The 23945-nt window shown below is 39.2% G+C and overlaps 1 protein-coding gene across 1 annotated transcript in view; it reads left to right on the top strand.

Annotated features, from left to right (window-relative positions):
* Positions 1 to 22284, top strand: part of HAO1 (hydroxyacid oxidase 1) — a 50181-nt gene extending 27897 nt beyond the window's left edge. Inside the window, exons 4-8 of the mRNA XM_045981653.1 lie at positions 3936 to 4111; positions 13224 to 13315; positions 19143 to 19301; positions 19413 to 19482; positions 21528 to 22284. Of these exons, the coding sequence (XP_045837609.1) occupies positions 3936 to 4111; positions 13224 to 13315; positions 19143 to 19301; positions 19413 to 19482; positions 21528 to 21598 (568 nt within the window). The 3' untranslated portion in view covers positions 21599 to 22284. The remainder of the gene's footprint in view (positions 1 to 3935; positions 4112 to 13223; positions 13316 to 19142; positions 19302 to 19412; positions 19483 to 21527) is intronic.
* Positions 22285 to 23945: the final 1661 nt, after the last annotated feature.

Consider the following 23945-nt stretch of genomic DNA (forward strand, 5'->3'; position numbering starts at 1 on the left):
CAATAAAACATGACTGCTAAAACATTAAACAAGATTTTGAGCTCAAACTTAAAATCCATTCCCTGACCATTTCTTCTAACAGTCCAGCACATTGAGGAAGAAATTAGCAGGGCTATGTGCTCAATATAAGTGTTTTCTAATCAGCATTAAAGACTAGTGGCCCATGCACCAATTTCTATACATATTATGAATCTCTCTCTCATATTGTGTTGATGTCATGGGCTCTACTGGTTAATATTTTATATTTCGTTTCCCATTATGGAGATACATAGCTTTGTCTTTAATGTCTTCTCATTCATACTTAGAGCAAATAATATATATTTATCGATAATATTCATTATCATTAGAGTTACTATTGGTTATTCAGTGATGTTTCACTTTCTTTAGTAGTTGTTACTATTCTTACGAGGCTAACTTGACTAAAAGTTAAAATAATTTCTATATAGATTAAAAAGTATATTTGGGAGCCATTCCGGGCACAATGAGTCCCTTACAAAGCCAGTTCTTTTCCTTGCCTTTGGGTCATTAAACAGCTCAGGATTTGGAGCATTAAGTCCCAAGTCATTGTGTTATTATTTTGATGTTGCTCTTTTCCTTCCTCAAGAAATGGAATACTTCGGTTATCAACAGCTACTTTACGTGTTTCTTGTGTAGGTGTCATAATTCGCATAAAAATAATATTCATGGAGGTTTCCTTCAGAAGCCCTGGTAAAACACTCCATCATGGGTCTCTGTCAAGATATCTGAAAACTTTCTCTTGGTTTCTGGCTTTGAACGACGTTTTAGAGTAACAACAAGGCTTCATTGTGCACTGAAATTTCTGTAAGGCAACATTCATTCAAGTGTTGATCTGCATTTCACCATCCAAGAATAACAACAGTTATTTATATAATTTTATCCATGTTTCTGTTTTTTCCTATCCATTTTGCCCCTCTACCCCGCCCCTGCTGAAACACTGTAGCTTGTTTGGGATGGGGTGGGGTGCCATGCAGAGTATATACACATACAGATGTTTTTCTTCCCTCTGCCACCAGTCTTGCTATGGGATAGACAGACCGAACATTTTTCTTATTAACAATATTATTTAAAAGTTTGGAATTTAATGTCACTTAATACCATTTCTAGGTAATAGAATAGGTCTTCATAATAAGGATATGTTTATTGACCAAAAGTGTACCGTAATTCAAATTACGACAACCACAGAATACCAAAGGCTGTGATAAAATGTACAACCCTAAATGGGTTGATAAAAAGAAATGCCCAGATATTTCAGCTAAAATCCAAACCAGAGCTCCATAAGTGGGTGGGGACCAGTATGACTTTCATGAAGTTAGAATTTTCTTAGAATTATCTTTAATGGCCACACAAGTCAATGAAATTACAGGACAAGCTGTTCAATCCTTATTGAGAAAACTTTGCCAATGGCTTGAGTAGAATTTGGTGGGAAGTGAATTTTCATGCCCTTATGGTAATATATGCCACTTGAGGCACACAACCAGCTATTCCAGCTGAAAGTACGCTAAAAACATTACACCTAGTTTGTATTAAAATAAGTCTTTTAAAAATTAAAAATAGTGTGCCTATGTACTTCTGGGTTTATATAAAAATTGTTATAGTCATTGCTCCAAGATCCTTTATATGTTCAAAGACAGAGCTAGTAGAAGCAAAGAAAGAGCTATGACTAAGCCAGAGATTAATATACAGCTGTACTTTTACCCAAATTGGGGATTGGCTAGCAGGGTAATTTATAATGTGCAGAAAAGCGAGGTGAATCCAGGTCACTGTCATCATTCAAAGACAGCCTTTCAGAGAAATGGAGTTTGCAATTGGATTTGGGTCTCTAAGCAGCTAAGTCACAAGAGTGATGCCATTGTGTATCTAGATGGCCATCCATTCAGTTAGAGATCTGAGGTGCAAGCAGAAAAAAAACTTTGTCCCTAGTTCAAGGAACTGCCAAAATCTAGTCAGGATATCAGGATACTAAGCCAAGAGAAAAGATTTCAGATGCAGAATGAGCCAGTAGTAGAGTCTTAGAAATCGTGGTCTAAGTTGGGTCAACAAAATTAGACAGAGGGAAAGGCAGCAACTCAGTGCAGCTGTGTCTCAGTTTGGGTTCCCCTACGTGGAAATTATGAACCAGTGATTTAAATGCAAGTAGTTCCTTTGGAAGATGAAGGCAATACTGGTAGAGAAGTGGGAAAGTGGCGCAAAGAAGGAAGGCAGCAAACAATAAGCTTGTTACCAAGACAGGTCCAGTTGCAGGCAACTGAACCTTAATCCTGATGGGAAATCCTGGAGATGATGTACAGCCTGTCTCAGAGTTAGCCCTCTTTGGGATGAAGGAGCTGGGGTATTTATACGCCAACATCCTTGACACTTCAAGTCTGTTGTGCGGGGGGTTATGCAGGTTCCAGGAGCAGGAGAAAGTCACATATTATAGATTCTCCAGAGAAACAGAAACAGTAGGGTATACACACACACACACACACACACACACACACACACACATATTTTGAGAGATTGGCTCCTGCAATTATGGAGTCTAAGAAGTCCCACAATATGCTGTCTATAAGCTAGAGTTCCAGGAAAATAGTGGTGTAGGTCCAGTCTAAACCCTAAGGTCTGAGAACCATGGGAACCAATGGTATAAGTCCCAGTCTAAGTCTGAAGGCAAGAACCAGGGGATGATAGTGTAAGTCCTGGTCTAAATCTGAAGGCTTAACAACCAGTAGGTTCAATGTCCAAGGTCAGGAGATGATGCACGCCCCAACTTAAGCACAGGGAACAAATTTGTCCTTCCTCCACTTTTTCTTCTTGTATTTAGGATCTGAGTAGATTGGATGAAGCCCACCCACAAAAATGAGGACTATCATCTTTACTCAGTCTACCAATTTAATCTCATCCAGAAATATCTTCACAGACACACTCAGAAATAATGTTTTACTGGCTATCTAGGCATCCTTTAGCCCAATCAAGTTGGTACATAAATCGACAGTCATATCACAGGCAAAGAGACGAAGATCTTAGTAATCGGATAGCTCAAGCCCTGGTCAGGATTGTCTGAAAGACTGGGAAGTTTGAGTCAGCCGGCAGATAGCCTCAGAGAAAACAACCTAAATGGAGGAGGGAAAAGCAAGAGCTGACAACTCATCCCTGGGAAACACTTCCCACTTCTGCCTGTGCCCACAACCACCATAATAGGAGGGCAGGAGAGTCTATAGTCACAGCAGACTGAAGGTATTAATTGATGTGACCGCGGTCCAATCTCCTCTAGAATTTTGTGTAAGGACGTTGGAAAGTTTCCTGAAGTCCAAAGCAATCACCAAGGTGCAGATGAGATCTGAGCCAGAGTGAATGGAATTAAGAGTCCAGAGATCCAGGTTGGAGCTCAAACGCTGGTTTCTCATGTAGGGACACCTTGCTCTGCACTTCTGTTTTTATTTTCTGTATAAAGTGGGAATCATAAAGTATCAAGTTTATTTTCTGAAAGTTTTCTTAAAAATTGTGATAATATTGGTTTATGAAAGTCCTTTGTAAATTGTAATGTACCATGCAAATACCTGTTGTTATAATGAATATGCATTCCTGGCTTGAAATAGCATCAAATCTATTGTCTATATTCTTAGATTGGCTTAAAAAGGTAGAGATGTTGGAATTTGTCCATATGTTTTTCCCTGAAACTGATTTATTCTATATAAACATAGCTTAAGACATATAATAAACTTTAAGTGACCAACTAAGTCCACTTGATTATCACAATTAGCCTGGAATCTTACATGAGAACATGGGAAATAAGAATGCAACCAATCTATAAATGGTTGAGGAACATCTAATTGATTTGAAAAGGGTGATGTGTCATTTTTCTTTGAATGAGTCCTTGTAAAATTATCTCTAACTTTGAGAATTTTCTCATTTTATGTATCTCTTTATTTCAGAATGAAAAATTTTGAAACCAGTGATTTAGCATTTTCTCCTAAGGAAAATTTTGGAGAAAGCAGTGGACTCGCTACATATGTCACTAAATCAATAGACCCATCTATCAGCTGGGAGGATATTAAATGGCTGAGGGGGCTGACATCACTCCCAATTGTTGCAAAAGGCATTTTGAGAGGTTTGTGTATTTCTCATACTGATCTTATGATTCTTTGTAGCTACATGATCATGATATGTTTAAGAGAAAATAATCAGGAACAATGAACATGGAAATCTAAGGAGACATTCCACCTCTCAACTTTCCCTATTGATGTTAGTGAATAAATAGTTCTTCATTCTTAGGTAATACCGAAGAGCTGGGCTTTCATGAAGTAAGAAGTTACCTTCATGGTAACATGGGATGCAGCTGCCTTGTCTTGGAGCCATCACTAAATCACAGAGCTTGGCAAGATATGGACAACATGTCTTGAGTTCATTGCTTTGTCTGAAAGCTGCCACAAGCTGCTCTCAGATCAAGAAGAAATCCAAGGATGATATTATGACAACAGACCTGTTTTAAGAGCCTTTTCTATTTTTCTCCTGTCCCCTGCAGGTATCAATGACTAGGACGGCCTTTTTTTTTTTTTTTTTTAAGATTTTATTTATTTATTTGACACAGAGAGATCACAAGTAGTCAGAGAGGCAGGCAGAGAGAGATGGGGAAGCAGGCTCTGAACAGAGAGCCCTTTGCCGGGCTGGATCCCAGGACCCTGAGATCATGACCTGAGCTGAAGGCAGAGGCTTAACCAACTGAGCCATCCAGGTGCCCCTAGGACTGATTTTTGAGGGTGGGGAATCCCATATCACCTTCCTATAAAGAATGGTTGATTATGACATTAAAATCCTCAAATATCTGGGGTGCTTGGGTGGCTCATTGGGTTAAAGCCTCTGCCTTCAGCTCAGGTCATGATCTCAGGGTCCTGGGATCAAGCCCCGCATCGGGCTCTCTGCTCCCCGGGGACCCTGCTTCCTCCTCTCTCTCTGCCTGCCTCTCTGCCTGGTTGTGATTTCTCTCTGTCAAATAAACAAAATATTTGAAAAAAAAATCTTCAAATATCAAGTCATGGGTATTAAGAAACTTGGCTTCTTCCCCAGTATTCATATGTATTCAAATCCCACGGGGAAGTACCAATGACTTCAATAATGGAGTATAAATGTATTTACCCACAAAAAAATGTTTTCTTGCCTTTGAAAACATTTTTTAGTTGATTATATAGAAAACTTCTAAAAACTTATTATTTTAAATGTGACTGTTTAAGGAAGTAGCTCTGAGATGAGAGATTCTGTTAACTTATCTCAGGGTCAACAACTTTTAATCAAAACATTTCATCAGTTTTATTTGAATATGTGAGTCACATGGCCCCTGTTTATAAAGCGGTAGGCATGCTGCAGGTTTTATCTATTTAATCTTAAGTATGCAGAAATGAAGTTAATAGAAGTAAAAGAATGGGCCCAGCAAAGCTTTTAGGTAGTGGAGATATGTTTAAATCCAGAGCTGTCTTAATCTTTGCTATTACAAAATATTGTTACATTCTTCCCTGTTGTTCGTTGTTCTAGTTCAAAATTTCTGTGGATGATACTTCAAAGAGTGGATCTTGGTGTTAGAGACACCTTTAAACCACAGTTTCACTTGCTTGACTAGTATCCATATTGTCATCGGTGATTGTTAGTGCTGCTTCCCGTGGCTACCTTCAACTGTAGATACTAAAGAACACTGACACGAAGGTTCTTCCCTATTCATTCATTCATTCATTCAATCATCCATTCAGTTATTCACTCACTCAGGCATTCATTTTGTAAATATTGATCATGTTTAGTGTGTGCTAAAGTTAAAAATAAGATAGTAATTTGAGGTCCTCAGCCAAAAGGAAAGCCCATTCTTGTAGAAGACAGACATATAAACAAGAACTTGGAGACGATAAGATGTTACAGACGCTGCATACAGATATGCAACATTAGGGTGGGGTTTAAAATAAGGTATGGACACTTAGTGGGTTAGGGAAGGTTTTATTTCAGAATGAAAGATAATGCTTGAGTTTTGCTTTGTTGTCAAAAGACTTGGAGGGAAATAATGGCAAAATAAAGCAGTTCTGAGTAAAAATTTATGAAACATGTAGACTACAAGAGGTTTGAGAACCTCTGAGGCTCTTGATCATGGAATCAACCTAATCAGATTAACATTTTAGAAAAATCAAGCATTGCATAATGAGCCTAATGGATGGAGGTGGCAATGTTGTGGTCAGGGGGACATTTAAGAAATGGTTGCTGCCCAGGCAAGCGATGACTGTGGCTGACATCAAGAAAATGAGAAGGTGTGATCGAATTAGAAAATTAATGCCATTTCAAGTATTGAATTCACTCTCATCATAGAGGTGGCCCGGGGCAAATGGCTTAAAACACCAAAGAAGAATGAAGTTTTGGTCTCGGTTCATATTTGTCTAAGTTAAATAAGGAACATATAAAAGAGTGAGGTCATTTAATTTTTTATCCAATTTCTCAATTTAGGATTCCTAGTATGTACCATTTTCTAGAACTCTGTTCTCTAGGATATGATGAAAATCTATTCAATTAGACTTCACCAACATGTGTTATGTTGTAAGATACTCTGGGTTCTAGAACTTCCTTCTGGGGTCATCTCAGCTCAGATCACTACCTCCACCGTCACCGACTTTTTTGTTCTCACGCATATGGATCATATGACTTCTTTCTACATGTTTAATAATGTTTTACACAGAATAGATGGCCCAAATGTTTACTGAGTAGAATCCTCCATGAAAACTATGAGTCTATATCTATATAATTAGAGAGAGCTCAAAAACAAAAGAAAGAGAGATAGGGCACTAGGCATTTGAAAGGAAATAACTTATTTATACACATACAGTTTATATTGTCTAGTTTTTCTGTAACTATTTATTTCATTTATTTAACAAACAAGAATCATCTCCATGACAACAACTACATCAAGTAGCGCATAAACTCAGTCTTGAAGGGGGGGATGGGTGGGGCAGGGCTAATTCTGGGAAATCCGGTTCTCACTCTTTTACAGATCTTCATCCAGAAGTCACATGGGTGGGTGGAGAGTCATCTATCCTCTTTCATTTTCCTGTGATCAGAAAGGTATAGATTATGTTTGCAGGAACATGAAATCATGGGTAGCTGGAAGGAGCTCAATGAAACATCCCCCTTACCAACATTTTAATAATTGCATTTTAACGAATGCAAATTAAGTCCAAGGTATAATCATCTCTTGCTGTGGTTAAACTCTGCCCTTGGAAAACTTCAACACAAACTCCAAATGAATATTTAAGATAGGATTTATTCTTTGCCAAAACTCATGCTAATAAACAAATGGTTTTATGAACAAAGGCGTAATGCTTTTTAGAGTTGTTTTAAAATTTAAAAAATACTTTTAAAACAATTCTGTGGTATTCCCATAGTAGCTTTTTGTTTCTCAAAAACTATAACTAACTCTTTTCCTGTATATGTTTTTTTTCACGACACGCTCAAAGATATTCACTCAGTGTTTCCAGATTATGCTCAAAACTGCCATGCAGCTAGGATTTAGTTACTAAATTCCTGTGAGATAGCAGAGTCCTGAGTCAAAAGCTCCAAAGTCTTGAGGGTAAATCTTGAGTACTTACATTTCACTTTGGTATTTTCAATTAAAAATAGAAATAATATATCAATAAGATAGCAAACAGTGCTATCCCCTAATGACTATTGTAATTTCAGTCAACTAATGTATTAACTGGCAAATTAACTTATGTGGAATGTCATAGGAATAAACTTTAAGGATTAATGAAAAATATCAAAGATTCATGAACTTTTTGCTAAGTCCAAACATTTTCAGCCTCTTGTTAAGGCTAGGTTGTTTTTCTCTCTGGGTTAAAATAAAACATAAAACTTTGGACAAGGTTTCGTAGGCAGCTAATGAAAGGGGTTCATATCTGGTCATAAATTATTCTTATTTTGCTTCTCTGGATACTCATGATCTTATCATCTGAACAAACCATTCTGTCATTTTCCCCTACATTTCCAGCACTGCCTAAAAGAACCTGGGAAACCACTTGAAATGATAGGAGATAACAAACTGTTGCTTAAGTAGTGCTTACTTCAAATGGAAGGCTTTTTATAATCATAATCCTGACAAAAAAATGACAATTTATTGTTATAGACAAAACTCAAACAAACTTGCCAAAAGCATCCAGCAAATGAATTTCCTTCACTTACTCATCTTCTGAGTTCATACTTTCTGCACCATCAGATGAAATTAATAGTAACAGTTAATATTTATCTGAGTGTTCAACATGTCAGGCTCTTTCTAAACACTCAGTCAACTAATTTAATCCACAAGCCAATCTTCTGTGAATTATTATCCCCTTTTATGGTTTAGGACACTGATGCACAAAGAAATTAAGAAACTTGCCACTTACATAGTAAGCAAGTCTCAGATACAAGATTCAAATCCAGGTTTTTTTAACTCGATTTTACTAAGCTTAAGCAGCGAATAACTTTTTTCAAACTATATAGGATCAGTTTATTGATAATTTTCAATTTCTGAAAACATTGGTTGTAACTACATATATTTTGATTTTTCTTTTTCTTTTTACTTTTGACTTGATGTTTGGTATCATGCACACAATTAGACAACCAGAACAAACCTCCCCAATTCCAAATACATTTTGCATTGCATTAAGGCAACTGTTTTTAGAGAACCATTTTCCCAAACACGTTTTAAATGATAATATATTGGACTTCTTGTTCCAATTGATGGACTGAATATATACACACACACACACACACACACACACACACACACACCCATATATATATATATATATACACACACACACATATATATATATATGTATATATATATATATACACACACACATACACATACCTTCTCATTAAACCCACGATGCCCCAGAAATTAAAGTGTGGAAATACAAAAATACACAAGTCTTATGACAGCAAGGCAATGGAAAATGGGCACACACAGCAGAGAAACTTCATGAGAGAAATTTATGAGAGAAACAAAATGTAAGGGAACGTGCTGATAGGAGGAAAGTACAAAGAAAACTGTCCCTCCAGATACACTCAGAGAGTGCCCTGGAGGAACTGGGGGAGATTCTGTAATGAGTGGTGGGGAGGCTCTGGGCATCTAGTCTGCAGATGTGACAGAGATGGTGGATGGGAAGTGGAAAAGAAAGCCATGGGATTCACGGGAGCTCTGTTTGTAAGCTCTTACAATAGCCAACCATCCTGTCTTCCCTCATCCCCTGCACAACAATGGGCAATGTGGCATAGTAGCTCCATCTTCCTAAAGAAATGAATGGATGACTGGGACAGCCTAGGGATGGATAACATTTAAAATATGTAATGATGCTGTTCTCAATTCTGACACATGAGGAGCTCACAGTCCAGTAGCCCCTTAGTTAACATTCCTTGTGTTGTCTCACATGGAACTCCAAGAGTTTCTGCTCCAGGCAAAGGCTTGGAAAGAATGAAAGTGATTTACAAAACAGTCCAGAGTGCCAAAGTGGTGACCCAAATCTTTCGTCCTCAAACGTAAGTGGAAAATGTAACATCATAAGGCATATCTGAAACACTAATACATAAAGACCAAGATTAATCTACAGAGAAGCTGATCCCAGAGGAAAGAGGTAAAACAAAACAAAAGGAAATAACTTTAAAAAATTCCAAATGATAGACTCAGAAAAGTTGAAAGTATACCTAAGTAAGAAGAGTCTTCCATGAAAAGAAAATCAGAGTATGAAAAAAACAGTTCTCAAAGACTAAAAACATGATTTCTGGAATTAAAGATGAAGTTACTGATTTAACAAGAGAGTCAATGACATTTCTCAAAATATAAAAGAACAACAAGACAAATGGAAAACATGATTAAATGAAACAGAGTCTTGAAGACCCTTGAAAATGTCTAATATTTTAAATATTAAAGATAGGGGCTTCAGATAGAAAAAATAAAGGAAAGAGTCAGGGAAGAAATTGTTAGACAGTGTTTGAATGCTGGAAACTTAAGGCATTAGATTCAGAAAACAAATAATAATTTATTACATCCCTTGTGAAATTTCAGGGGGGGAAATGGGTATAAAGAGGGAAAACAAAGCAGGTTACTTACAAAGGATGGAGTTGAACTGGCATCAGTCTTCTTGTCAGCAACAATGGGAACTAGAAGATGGTGGAGCAATGTCTCTAAGGTTCTAAGGAAAAGGATTTTCAACCTAGAATATTATACCTAATCCAATCACCAAAGACAAAAGAAGTTATTTGGGTGCTCATAAGTTTACCTCACATGGATCCCTTTTTAGGAGCTTACAAAGGAATTAATGTACACACACAAATGAGAACTTAAAGCAAATGAAGTCATAAATTAGACTTCAAGAGATTCAAGTCACAGAGAATAGGAGCAATCCTTAGGATGAAGGTCAGCAGTCAACCTTGATAGAGTTGTAGGTAAGCAGCAGGATAGACTAAGTAGGTAAAGAGTTCAGGAGGGAAGTCTCCAGAGGGAAAAGAAGATGATTTAAATAGGTTAGATAGAATAAATGGAAAGTTTGAAAAATTAGAGGATACTCTTTTTAAAAAAAAAAAATTATTTATTTATTTATTTGAAAGAGAGAGAGAGCATATGCAAGTGTACGGGGAAGGGTAGAGTGAGGGAGAAAGAGTCTCAAATAGACTCTTCTGCTGAGTGTAAAGCCTCACACAGATCTCAAACATCGGGATCATAACCCAAGCCGAAACGAAGAGTTAGTTGCTCAAAAGACTGTACCACCCAGGCCCCGTAGGATTTTGAGGATAGTCTTAAGGCTCATGGTAGCTAGAGAAAAAGGAGAAAAATGCAATTAGAAATTCAGGAAAATAAAACTGTGAAATAAGACATATATGGTCCAAATATGAAACAGCATTAAAATTTAAAGTATGAATCAATCAATGGGGTTGGAAAAATAAAAAATCAACTCTCAACCTCGGTGAGGGCCTTTTCCTTCTGGGTGACTCAGAAGTTTCCTGTGACATCTCACAATCTGCATTGCATGCTTGGATTCAAACAGATAGCCAAAACAGTGTCATGGAAACATTAGATTTTATATTTAATATGAAATAAATATAGAATATCAATCATATATTGAGAATAACAAAATGCATAACACAACACAGGCTTAGAGGTGAGCAGATAACAAAGTAATTAGTTGGGAAACACAGGCAAGTCATGTAGCAGAACACCTTTCATACTATTTCATTGTATCTTATGGCTCATCAGAACATTCCTTAAAGGTGAACCCTAACAAGAACAAAAGGCAATTATGTGATGTCTAGGTCAGCCCTAGCTGCCATAACAAAATGCCATAGTCTGTGTGGCTCACAGAGCAGACATTTATTTTCTCATAGTTCTGGAGGCTAGAAGTCTGAGATAAGGATTCCAGCCTGGTCAGTCTCTGGTGTGAGCTCTTCCCTTAGGTTGTGGAGGCCGCCTTTTCCCTGTGTGCTTACATGACCTTTGTATGATCTTTGTATGAACAGGACTGGAGGGAAGTGGCCAGCAAGCTCCCTAATGTTCTCTGATAAGGGCGCCAATGCCCTCATGAAAGCCCCACTCTAATGACTTCATCAAACCCTAATGAATTTTCAAAGGCACCATCTCCAGATACTATAACATTGAAGGTTAGGGTTCTAACATATGAACTTTGGGAGTCACAGACATTCAGTCCCTAAAACATGAGTTTAATATTTTCATCTACTGTAATTTTAGAAGAAAAATAATAATAGCATCATATTTTATTTTATTTTAGTTTTTTTAAAGAATTTATTTATTTATTTGACAGAGATCACAAGTAGGCAGAGAGGCAGGCAGAGGTAGGGGGAAGCAGGCTCCCTACTGAGCAGAAAGCCCGATGCCGGGCTCGATCCCAGGACCCCAGGATCATGACCTGAGCTGAAGGCAGAGGCCCAACCCACTGAACCCCCCAGGTGCCCCAATAGCATCATATTTTAAATGGGAACATTCAAAAACTAGCATTCCATAAAACACCACTTGGAAAAAATGGTGTTTTAGCATAAAATTTTAAAATACTCAGAATTACAGATCCTTTTATGAGTCTTTTTTATTATTATTCTTAGATATGCCCTTGATTTCCACTGCTTAATTTATGAACGTATACAATGTTCTATATCCAGCCAGTTACATCTCCCAAATCTGATTTTCACCTCAACCTTATACCAAGTATTTTTGAGTGTTAAATTTGAGAACCATTGTTACTTTTCTGATTTGGTTAGTGACTGGTTTGCTATTGGGAGCATGCTGAACATAAGAGTTTAAAATATACAATATAAAAAATGAGTTGGAAATTGATCTGAGAGAATGTTAATCTGTTTTATTTTTTTATTTACTTTTTAAAAGATATTATTTATTTGAAGGAATGGGAGGGAGAGAGACAGAGGAAGAGGGAGAAGCAGACTCTGATAAGCCGGAAGCCCGATGCAGGACTTGATCCCAGGACCCTAAAATCCTGACCCGAGTTGAAGGCAGACACTAAACTGTCTGAGCCACCCAGGAGCCCCTAATCTATTTTAAAACTGTATTTTCAGAAGCTGGTATATTTTGAAGCATGATTAGAGACATAGCATATAATTTTCTTTTTTGTATATTTTTGTACATTTTTATATACTTCACTGGGCAAAATACATTTAATTATAGAATAAGACAAGATAAGATAAGATAATTAATGAAGATATCACTTTGTATTAAAGAATGTTTTTGGAAAAGACTTGTTCCCTCCATGTTACATTTCAGGTCCTTGCCACTTATGTATTCTTTTATGCTATCCAAATTGCAGAGGAATAATTTTGCTAAATGCTAAATGGTATGATCTTATTAATAATAATAAAATTACTTAGCAGGAGTACTTTCTTATGAGAATAAATTAATTTTAACTGCATGTTAATTGGCTGTCTATTAAAAATTTTATCTCATGATTCTCATGAGATTTTATCTCATGATTTTATCTCATTAATTTTATCTCATGATCATTATAAGTGCTAACATTTTGGCCAAGGAAACTGTCACTACTCTTCTAGACTTAAGCACTGATGTATTTCTATGCTAAAGGTTCTGAGCAAGATATAGATGTGTGAACTCAGGCTCCCTTTGACTGGGACCTTTCACCTTCTAAACCCAAGCCTTCTGTTAAGTTGCCTTTTTCATACAATGGCTGTCTTGCTCTTTCCAGGTGATGATGCCCGGGAGGCAGTTAAACATGGCTTGAATGGTATCTTGGTGTCGAATCACGGGGCTCGACAACTTGATGGGGTGCCGGCCACTGTGAGTTTCAGCAAATGCTGAGATTTCCCTTTGGAATTCTCGTTTCCATCACAGTTTCTCCATGTCTGGCTCTTTTCTGTGTATTTTGGGTATGAGAACACTCAAGGTAAAATGTGTGCAAATAGATGAAATCTTGGATTTTAAATTTAGTGACCTATGTTTACCTGAAGTAGATCATTAAATTGTCCAATACATTTATTTGTAAACTTTATAAAAGTCACTGTTAAAAAAGAAATCCTTTGTGGACGTATATAAAAGTAAACCGAACAGTCTTGAAGAACTGTGGGACTGAGTCACAACTGTGAAGGAGCAAGTAGCTCCATGAGGGTTTTCAGATGTTAGCAGAGTCGTTCAGTCATAGTTATTATATGGGTGGCTTTAATTGGGATGATCAACTAATTTATTCAAACAACTGGAAGTACAGGGGGACAAATAATTTTGTCAAGTAGTAGTGGATTCCTCTTTCACTGAACCAGCAGGTTGATTTAGAAAAATCCATAGACCAGGTGTGTGGGCCTCAGGACAGACTAACCGACTATAGGGAACTATTGGATGTTGTCCATATTTGTACTCACAGTTTTTCCTAAAACACTAATGGCAGGAATGAACCTCACCTTTGCACACTGTAGGATCACAAAGTCAAGAATCAAATCACAAAACTGGAAGTTTCCAGTCCTTTCCAATTCAGCTTTCCTTGTAGAGACCCATCTGAAAAGGAAATGAAATGCTGCCTCCTCTGGTCAGGGAGGAGAAGTTGGTCACAGCTCAAGGGTCATTGGCAGACTTGTGCCTTTCTTGTATATGAAGACATAGACTTAGTGAGCCGGCCAAAGTAAGCTTGTTTTCTTAAAAATAGAATCTAAATCTACTGAAATCAAATCTAATGAGATCTTAAGGGGAAAATATCTAAACGGTGTGGTTTATTTCCTTCTGGCTGAGGGGTTATGGAAACTTATCTAAAAGGGCTTTTTGAGCTGTGGTCCCAGAGACTGTTTTAAAAAAAAAACAATGACACTCCCCTTTGCATGCTGTGCGAAGAGAGGAGATGTTTGCTTGGGGTTCGTCTCATACTTAGAAGACACTTGAAGCCCACGATGGCGAGAGAAATGTGAAATTAGACTTGGCTCACAGTGAAGATGCTTTTCTCTCAGTGTGTAGGTTTTGAGATGAGGAACGAACAGTTACAAATTAAGCTCATGTCAATGTCCTTACATTCAAGGTCATAATGTGGCCAAAATTGCTCTTAAAGAGGGTTGTCTAGCTGGCTCAGTGGGCAGGGTGTGTGATTCTTGAGTTGGGGTCGTGCATTCAAGCCCCATGCTGGGTGTAGAGCTTACTTGGGGGAAAAAAAAAAAAAAGATTGCTCTTGAAGTAACTAGAGAACAAAATGACAGTATTTTCAAATTGATTTTCCAAATCTATAGTTCTGGAATGTCTCAAACTGGAGTCTAAAGACAGAGTCTCTGGAGTCTTTGAACCCTAGAAGTATTGTTTTTTTAAGATTTTATTTATTTATTTGACAGAGAAAGGGACAGCAAGAGAGGGAACACAAGCAGAGAGAGTGGAAGAGGGAGAAGCAGGCTTCCCACCGAGCGGAGAGCCCCATGTGGGGCTCAACCCCATGGTCCTGGGGTCAGGACCATGACTTGAGCTGAAGGCAGATGCCTAATGACTGAGCCAACCAGGTGCCCTAGAAGTTTTTTTTTTTTTAATGTTTTCATTTTTGTTTTGATTCTAACTGGAACTAAACTTTGTTAAACTTAAAAATAGGACATTCTTTTATAGTGAAAATGTTCAACTATAAACATTTTCATAAATTAATATTTGGGTTGTTCAGTCAATGGTTTCCAAAATTGAGCCCTTGGACGCATTCTATGGATCTTAAGAGATTTTATTTTTCCTTTTATTTTTATTATTATTATTTATTATTATTATTATTTAAAAATTTTATTTATTTATTTGACAGAGATCACAGGTAGGCAGAGAGAGAGGAAGGGAAGCAGGCTCCCTGCTGAGCAGAGACCCCAATTCGAGGCTCGATCCCAGGACCCTGGGATCATGACCTGAGCCGAAGGCAGAGGCTTTAACCCATTGAGTCACCCAGGTGCCCTTATTATTATTGTTTTTAAGAGAGAGAGAGAGTGAGAGTAACTGGTGGTGGGCAGGAGGCAGAGGGCAAGGGAGAGAGAAAAACTTAAGCGGGCTCATGCCCAGTGTGGAGCCCAATGTGGGGCTCAATCTCATGACTGGAGATCATGACCTGAGCCAAAATCAAGAGTCAGAAACCCAACCCCTTGCCCCTATTTTTCCTTTTAAAAGGGATTCATGCAATTCTACCTTTAAAAAGCACTTGATGTATCAGGTAGCTTTTGCTGGGTAACAAACTACTCTGAAATTTGCTGGCCACAATTCAATCGCTCTTTATACATGTCACAGTTTGTGAGTGCAATTTGGGCTGATACCTGCTAATAAGTTCTTCTGGTCTTGGCTGGGCTCACTCAAATGCATGTGTTCAGCTGCTGGGGTGACTAGGACATGCTGGTGTGGGATGACTTCAGCAGGGACAGTTCTGCATTGTCTCACATCTGGAACATTAGGTAGGCTGGTTCTCACAAGGTGGCAGGTTTCCTAGAAGGTAAGTGTAAAATTGCAAGGCCTCTTGAGATTGAGGTTTAGAAAATGCACACTGTAGCTTCTTTCTGTTCTGTTCTCTCTACGTTCTCTTGGTGACAGCAGGTCCCAAGCATAGTTTAGTTGCAAAGGATGGGGAAATAGACTCTTCTAGCTTCATTTCTCTTCTCTCTGGGAAGAGCAGAAATATCCTGTTACAAAGAAATGAAGATAGGGAGGGAGATAATTGCAGCCATTCTTGCAATTGTGAACAATCAGGCAAGCCTATAGGAACCAGTAATTTTCTAAGTGTGCTTAGTAGAAACTCCATCCAAGGGTGCCTGGCAAAGTATGATTGGTGGGATGGGGTAGAGAGTCAGGGGAGGATTTCTGGACAGCATCCTGAACTCTGACTCATTTTGCTTTTAACTAAAGCAGCTCTGGCTTTATCTGCTTTTGTCTATGTTCAATTAGTTTGGTTTGAACCCCTCCCTCCCTTTTTTTAAGAAATAGAGAGAAGAGAGAGCTGGTCAGGAGGGGGCAGAGGAAGAGGGAGAGAGAAACTTAAGCAGACACAGGGTATAATCTCACCACCCTGAGATCAGGGCCTGAGTAAAAATCAAAAGTCAGACACTTAACTGACTGAGCTACCCAGGAACCCCACTTTGGTTTGAGACCCTTAAAGTGTTCCTTGCCCAAAACATGAGAAATTGGGAGTATAGGATGGATGTTTTGCGAAGATATAAAGGTGGGTACTCCCTGTGAGTAGTTTTGTGGGAAAGGGAACATCCTGGAAGAATGCGACTTGAGCAGGAATGGGGAAAAGTCTCCCTGTGAGTCACAACTCTGTGGGATTCTTGTTGGCTCCCTTAGACCATCTGGCATTGTGGCTTGAGTATACAGGGTCTGCAAAAGTCAGTGAATGGATGCATGTGTTAGTCAGTATATTAGGATCTTAATGTATTTTCCTGTAGATTAACCCCATGGGAGGTGAGTCCACAATTAGTTGTCTAAAGAATCATGAAGCGAAGAAAAGTCAAAATGAATGGTCTCTCAGATGTCTAGCAAGCTGGAAAGAAGAAATGTAATAGTTGTAAAACAGTGGATTCATCTACTATATTTATTTATTTAATCTCCTCCGTTCAGAATTATTCTCTGAAATATACACCTGGTGAAACTGCAGCTACAGAAAGAAAAAGGAGGAGGATAGACGTGCTTAGCAATGGTTAGAACAGCCTTGTCCACGGACACACAAAACACCTATCTGGGTTCCATTTTATAGCCCAGAATTCACATTTTAAGTATCCTTATTAGTTTCCTTTTAGGCCAGTTGGGCGTTAGAAATAATGTAAACAGACTTGATTTGCGTGACTTTGAAAATGTGTATTGAACCGAGCTAGCTAATATTTTTCTTTGGTTTTGGTTTCAAATGGGGAAATATGCTTAATTATAGCTTGCATCATCTCTTGGAAATTGTAGCATTTATATGTTGATGTAACTTGCCTGACTGTAAAAGGAGGACTATGTATAGGTAAAGGGACATATGTAAATGGATCCAGAGCATGTTTGGCAAGGCAGAAAAGCCAAAAGGAAAAGGGGAAAATCACACTACCTGCCAAACACTTAGGGGCTGCGTGCCAAAAGTTGCCTTCACTTCCTCCAAATCTGTGGCCGGGTTTGGTCTTCAGCCTTTTACATAAAACTCTCTTTAAGTTGAGCCTCTACAATTTGGGGGGAGAAGTGGGAAAGCCTTTGAGTGGTTTCAGCACAATTATGTCTAGAAAAAAACCGCACTTGAATGCATGGTAGCTTCTTCAGCGTGCATTTTAAATGGAGGTTGGACTTAATTTTATACTCAAATATTTGGGAATGAATGTAGGTAATTTCTACAGATTTTGACCTACAGGTCACTTTGTCAATCATTTCCATTCTCAAGGGCAAAGATTTGCACAAAAGAGACAACTGTATCAGCTATTAGCTATTAACTGTATTAGCTATTAGCCAACTCTATTAGCTATTGCCATGTGGTGCCATGAAAGAACAGACTCCGAGCTCAGTGATTTAAATCAACAGTCATCTATTCCTGTGAAACTTTGTGTCAGCTGGCTGGGACAGGGAGTGCGGGGGGCGCAGTCTGCTGATCTGGACTTGGTACTGGTTAGGTGGCTGTGCTCCAAGTTTCGTGTCCAGCTGGGCTTAGCTGGGCTAGCTCTGCTTCCTGAATTCCGGAGTATTTATTCTGGGGCCCCAGCTAAAGGGAAAGCGGTGCCCAGGGGGTGCTCCTCTCATGGCAAGTGGCACAGGTGCCAGAGAAAGTTAACGTGCGTGAGGTCGTTTAAGGTCTATGCCCAGAAATGGCACTCTGCCACCTCTGCTCACATGTTACTGGCCAAAGTAAGTTGCAAGGCCAAGGCCAATGTCAAGGAGCAGGCCAGTGCACTCTGTTTCCTTTAGCAGGAAACACTGCAAAGTTACCTTGGAAAAAGGGGTGGTTTCCGAGTGGTGTGAAGGATCAGGAACCATATTTGCCATCCACCAAATCCACCCCCACGAGTCTCTTGTACTCTCTGGTGCTGATACAAGCCCATCACCAATTGTCAATCAAGACGAGAACCTTGAAGGTGCCTGTGGTCATAGTCCTTTTAAAGCAAGAAAAATATTTTCATAGAGAGTTCTCTAATGTAGGGCTGGATGCAAAAGATGTTGGTCGGGGAAATCAGAGAGTAGGTTTTTCATTTTAGCCCTGCTCGCATTTTCATACACCATTGCAATTAAGTATTAATTTTATTTATTTATTTCATACACCATTGCAATTAAGTATTAATTTTAACAATTGATTTGCAAGGGTAATTCATGTACAGAATACTTTATATGAGCAAGATACCTCTATGCATTTTATAAAGCATAGTTATAAAATGTCATTACATGTATTAAAATTCTGTTTGTATTTTTAAAAATCATGGTCTTTGAATTTGAACATCAGGAAAGGGGAAAAAAAGTCTTGAACTTCAAAATAAAAATAATAAATTTAGTTGGTGTTTTAGGTACTGACATTTTCACCCCTTTTCTTCCAGGAGGGAATAATTGTACTGTTGACTGCAAACCTGTTTCGCTTCTTTCATGCTAAACCCTCGTCAGATGGTCAATGGCCGTGGGGGTTGAGGTGGTAACACTTCAGCCAACATAGCCTCCCATGATTGACCTCTCCTCTCTGCAGATTGATGTTTTGCCGGAAATCGTGGAGGCTGTGGAAGGGAAGGTGGAAGTCTTCCTGGATGGAGGTGTTCGGAAAGGCACTGATGTTCTGAAAGCTCTAGCCCTGGGAGCCAAGGCTGTGTTTGTGGGGAGACCAATCATCTGGGGCTTGGCTTCCCAGGTAATTAGAGGACAATGAAATAAACATGTAAAAACAGAACAACAGTGAGATAAATACACGAATCAAGTCAAAACCACTTACCCCAAATATCTGTATCTTTTATTTGCTTAGGGAGAGAAAGGTGTTCAAGATGTCCTTGAGATACTAAAGGACGAATTCCGACTGGCCATGGCTCTGAGTGGTAAGATTTGCTGTTCTCCTTCCCAACTTTCTTTTCTTCTTACGGGCTCCTTGGTGGAGAGCCGTAAACATGAGGGGGAAGAAGATGGAGTCATTTGGGCTGTAATGAAGTTGGAAGTTGGCTCCATGTTTACAACTCTAGGACAGAGCACTCTCTGGACAAAGGGAGTCCATAGCCAGTAACAGTCGCTTTGCCTCTACTTTGTCTCGTCAAGGCTGTGTGGGCGAGTGTGAGTACCTGAAGGGCAAACACTATCCACTATTCCTCCTCATCTCATCTGAACAAAAAAATCTAACTGGCTAGTCAACACCTCCACGAGGGGGTCGAAATGATACCGCTACCTTTTCCTATTAAACCTGTTCCAGGGCTCCTGGGTGGCTCAATCATAGGCAACTGCCTTTGGCTAGGTCATGATCCCATGGTCCTGGGATCAAACCCCACTTCAGGTTCCCTGCTCAGTGGGAATTGTGCTTCTCCCTCTCCCACTCCCCCTGCTTGTGTTCACTGTCTCACTGTCTCTCTGTCAAACAAATGAATAAAATCTTAAAAAAAAAAAAAAAAAAAAAAAAGCCTGTTCTACCTGCAGACCCCCCAGTGGAGACAGTTCATGTTAGTACCCTTGTTTCAAAAATCTTGAGTCACTTTTGACTTCTCATTTCCCTCACACCCCCACACTGACAGGAGCTCTACTCACGTTGACAGGAGCTCTATCTGCAAAATGTGATCAGGACCTGACCTCACTCATTGCTGCGATAGTTTCTCTGTGTTTCTTCCCAATCAGAGCCTCTCTCCCATTGGGCATTGCCGGTCTGTGTGTCCACCTTGCCTCCCTCTCCCTCCCAGCCTGTTCTGATCACAGCGGTCAGAACGAACTCTTCAAATACGAATTCAGATCATGCCACCATTCTGATAAGAGCCCTCCAATGGCTCTTGGTTTGTTTACTCACTGTAAATGCCCACGTCCTCATCATAGCCTACAAGACCTTTATGCGGCTTGACCTCTGTCACCTCTCTGACCTCAATTCCTACTACTGTCTCCCCTGCTTATTCTGCCCAGGTCACATTTCCCTCCCACTCCTCCCTGAGCCATGTTTCAGCCTGAAGGCTTTTGCTCTGGCTATCCCACTGGCTATATCATCTGTCTGGATGCTCTTCCCCCAGATGTCTACAAGGCCGACATCCTTCACATCTCCACTGAACTCGTATTTTCTCAAAGGGTGCCATCCTACCCACCTTATTTAAAATGGCAATCCATGCCCCACCCACTCCCTCAGCTTCTAGTTTTCTCTCCGTGTGACTGTCATTCTTCTCCCGTAGCACCCATCCCCTATACATCGACTATCCTATGATCTACTTTTCAAATGACTTGCATTATATATCCTCTTTTCCTCTGGAGAATATAAGAAGCACGAGGCAGGGATCTTCCTCTGTTGTCTTCAATGCAGTATTCCCAGTGTTCAGAGCAGCGCCCTACACACAAATCGTATTTGCTGGAGAAATGTGTAAGAAATAAACATCATTATTACTAGTGACTGCTTTGAATTTAACTCCGAATGGACCTCTCAATGCAGAGAAGGCCTTTGAGCCAATTACCCACTTCTGAAGGTAATGAGGGTTTCCTTTTCTATGATCCATTTCACCCAGACGGTCCTCGTAGATAGAATTCCCAAGATCAATGGTCTACAGCTACCGCGCTGAGCCTGTGTGGACACAGGCACGGGGAGAGAAGAACGCCATTCTGTGAATCCTCACTATGCATTTTAATTTGCTACAGACATATCCTAAAAGAGAGCTTTCAGCCGCTGACTCTCTATTAAATGTGGCAGAAAGAATATACTCTTTGTGTTAATAAAAATATGTGCCAGTCATTTTGTGTTAAGGACTGTTTAGGTAATAAAAGTGGTCTCATGCCACATAAGATTTGGCAAGCTTACCTTAAATCATAAACCTTACATTTGTCAAGTTTTACATTCCTTGGGAAAACGATTACCTGCCTGATTATTATTGCATTCATTTCATATTAAATGTATGCATTATTTTTTCAGGGTGCCAGAATGTGAAAGTCATCGACAAGACATTGGTGAGGAAAAATCCTCCGGCCGTTTCCAAGATCTGACAGTGCACAATATTTTCCCATCTGTATTATTATTTTTTTTTCGGCATGTCTTACTTGACAAAGAGACACTGTGCGGAGAGTGACCACAGTCTGCAATTCCCCCACTTCAACACAAAGGGTGTCGTTCTTCTCCAACAAATAGCAATCCCTTTGAGCTCATTGCTTTTGACTTTTCAGTGGGTGTCCTAGGAACCTTTTAGAAAGAAATGGACTTGCATCCTGGAAATATATTAACTGTTAAAAAAGAAAACATTGGAAATGTGTTTAGACAACGTCATCCCCTGGCAGGCTAAAGTGCTGAAAAACAAAAGGTAGCCTTTGGTAAAAGGAGAGGTGGCTACCCCTGAGATAAAAAGATAATGATCTCACTTTTTTATTAACCTGCATTGTGCTTAGATATCTTAAAGCAGTGTCCCTCAATGGTGAGTTGAGGTTCAAAAGATTGGACATGCCTAGAGAAACAGGAGATTCAGATTTCCAACACCGAGGAGCTAGCTCTTGATAGACTTGGGATGAGTTGGTGGAAATTGGTGATTTTCTAGGTACCTTTTAACATCACGACTTACGCTACGTCTTTGAACGTAGATTTCTGTTCCCGTCTTTTGTGTCTGTATCTATAAAAGATACATATTTTATGATATGTATATTACTTCTTAATCAGAAACAAATAAAGCTTTTTGAGAAGACTCTATTTGTTCCATTTGTAACAATATGAAATTCATCCATTTTAGTCTCTGAACTCTAGGCACTGCTCTGTTGCTCATTAATTCTCTTACACCTTCCAGCTCTTCTTTATTCTTTCGCTTTTTTTCCACTTACAGTCATACAGAGGGCCAGCTACTGTAATTTGTGAGGATCCTGCCAAATGAAAACGTGGGCCGCTTGTTCAAAAAGCAGGAAAAAGGCCTTTCCTTCCATCCACAGTTTTTCTCTTAACCTGTCATGGTAGCTTTTCTTTGGTTGCTTTTCTTTGCTATTTAATGTCACGTTTCCTTGGGCATGAGGATACTCACAGAGCAAGCAGGTGCTTGACACTTCCCGGTGATATGCCGTGACTATTCTGCGCCTGCGCGCAGGACCCTGCCAAGCGTGGACAGCGGCGCGGTCACTGGCAGGTGGGTGAGCCAAGCCAAGGACTCATTTAGGGGAGGTGGGCAGATGGCAGGAGATGGGACGTTGTGTGATTCTAGGCTTCAAGCTCCTAGCACATGTTTCACCGTCCCTTGGCGTTTACTTAAAAAACGCAAACTCAAAGATAAAATTATTAAGAACTTCAATCCAACAACCAGAGCGTGAAGCGCAAGTGTGAGGCCGCTTCTGAGTGCGGAATTCTGGACAAACATATTGGCGCTGTGCACGGGAAACCCTGGTCACATAACTTAAATTTATTCTCCAAACGGGGCGTTTGGCAGATTAGACGTGAACTTGGTAGCCAAAGTAATTTTGAAATTTATCTATTACCATCTCTCTGGTTGTTCAACCACAGTGAAATATTAAATGAAACAATTGAGAGAATCACTACTTAAAAATACAATTGTTAGGTTATGTTTTCTTGTTTTGTTACAATGTTTTATTTTGCTCAGATCTCTCCCACCTTCCCTCTTTCCCTTCTCTTCAATGCTGGGTCTTTTCCTAAATGCTGTGATGGACAAAAACACAGTGCTAAAATTATTAATCTAGTCTGATAAAAAAAGAATATTTTAATCAATAAAAAGAAATAGTTACCCTTCAAAGTTTTCTCCAAATGCAAAGAAGGAATATTACTGTAACTGTTTAATGCACTTGTAGTTAATATTAATCAATAAATAGGTATATCACAAGCACCTTTTCGATTCCCCCAACTGACTCAGAAATGCCTTTGCTGTTGGCCAAGAATGTGTACTTTGACTACATCATAGTATTTGGTTGGGTGGTGAAAACAAAAAGTTGATAACTTTCCCAGCAAGTGGACATCCACATATGGTGTTCTAAGTTAACATTTATGCAAATTATGTGAGATGGGGATTAGTGCACTTAATTTGTGAACTGAACAATTTTATGACCCCCCCCACAGCCATACTACCTACTTGAATGTAGATTTTCATTTTTTCTTCAGAATTGTAATGTCACTGAAACCTCTGTGATGTATATTATTTTCATCATCAGAAAGATAAGAAGCTGTTTTCATTTTTCTTTGAGAATGTCTCTAGTCCAGTTGTAACAATCCTAAAACTAAAGCAATCTGATGGCTGAGATAGGAATGGGGCATGTCAGTTGCACTTCTCTTTCTGAAGATTTATTACTGGAATTTGATAGAAGTTTTTTGAGGGAGCCAATTGGCTTTTCTGTTTGCTGAGTTTATGGCAAT

Source organism: Meles meles, chromosome 16 (assembly GCF_922984935.1).
Source record: "Meles meles chromosome 16, mMelMel3.1 paternal haplotype, whole genome shotgun sequence".
NCBI lineage: Eukaryota > Metazoa > Chordata > Mammalia > Carnivora > Mustelidae > Meles > Meles meles.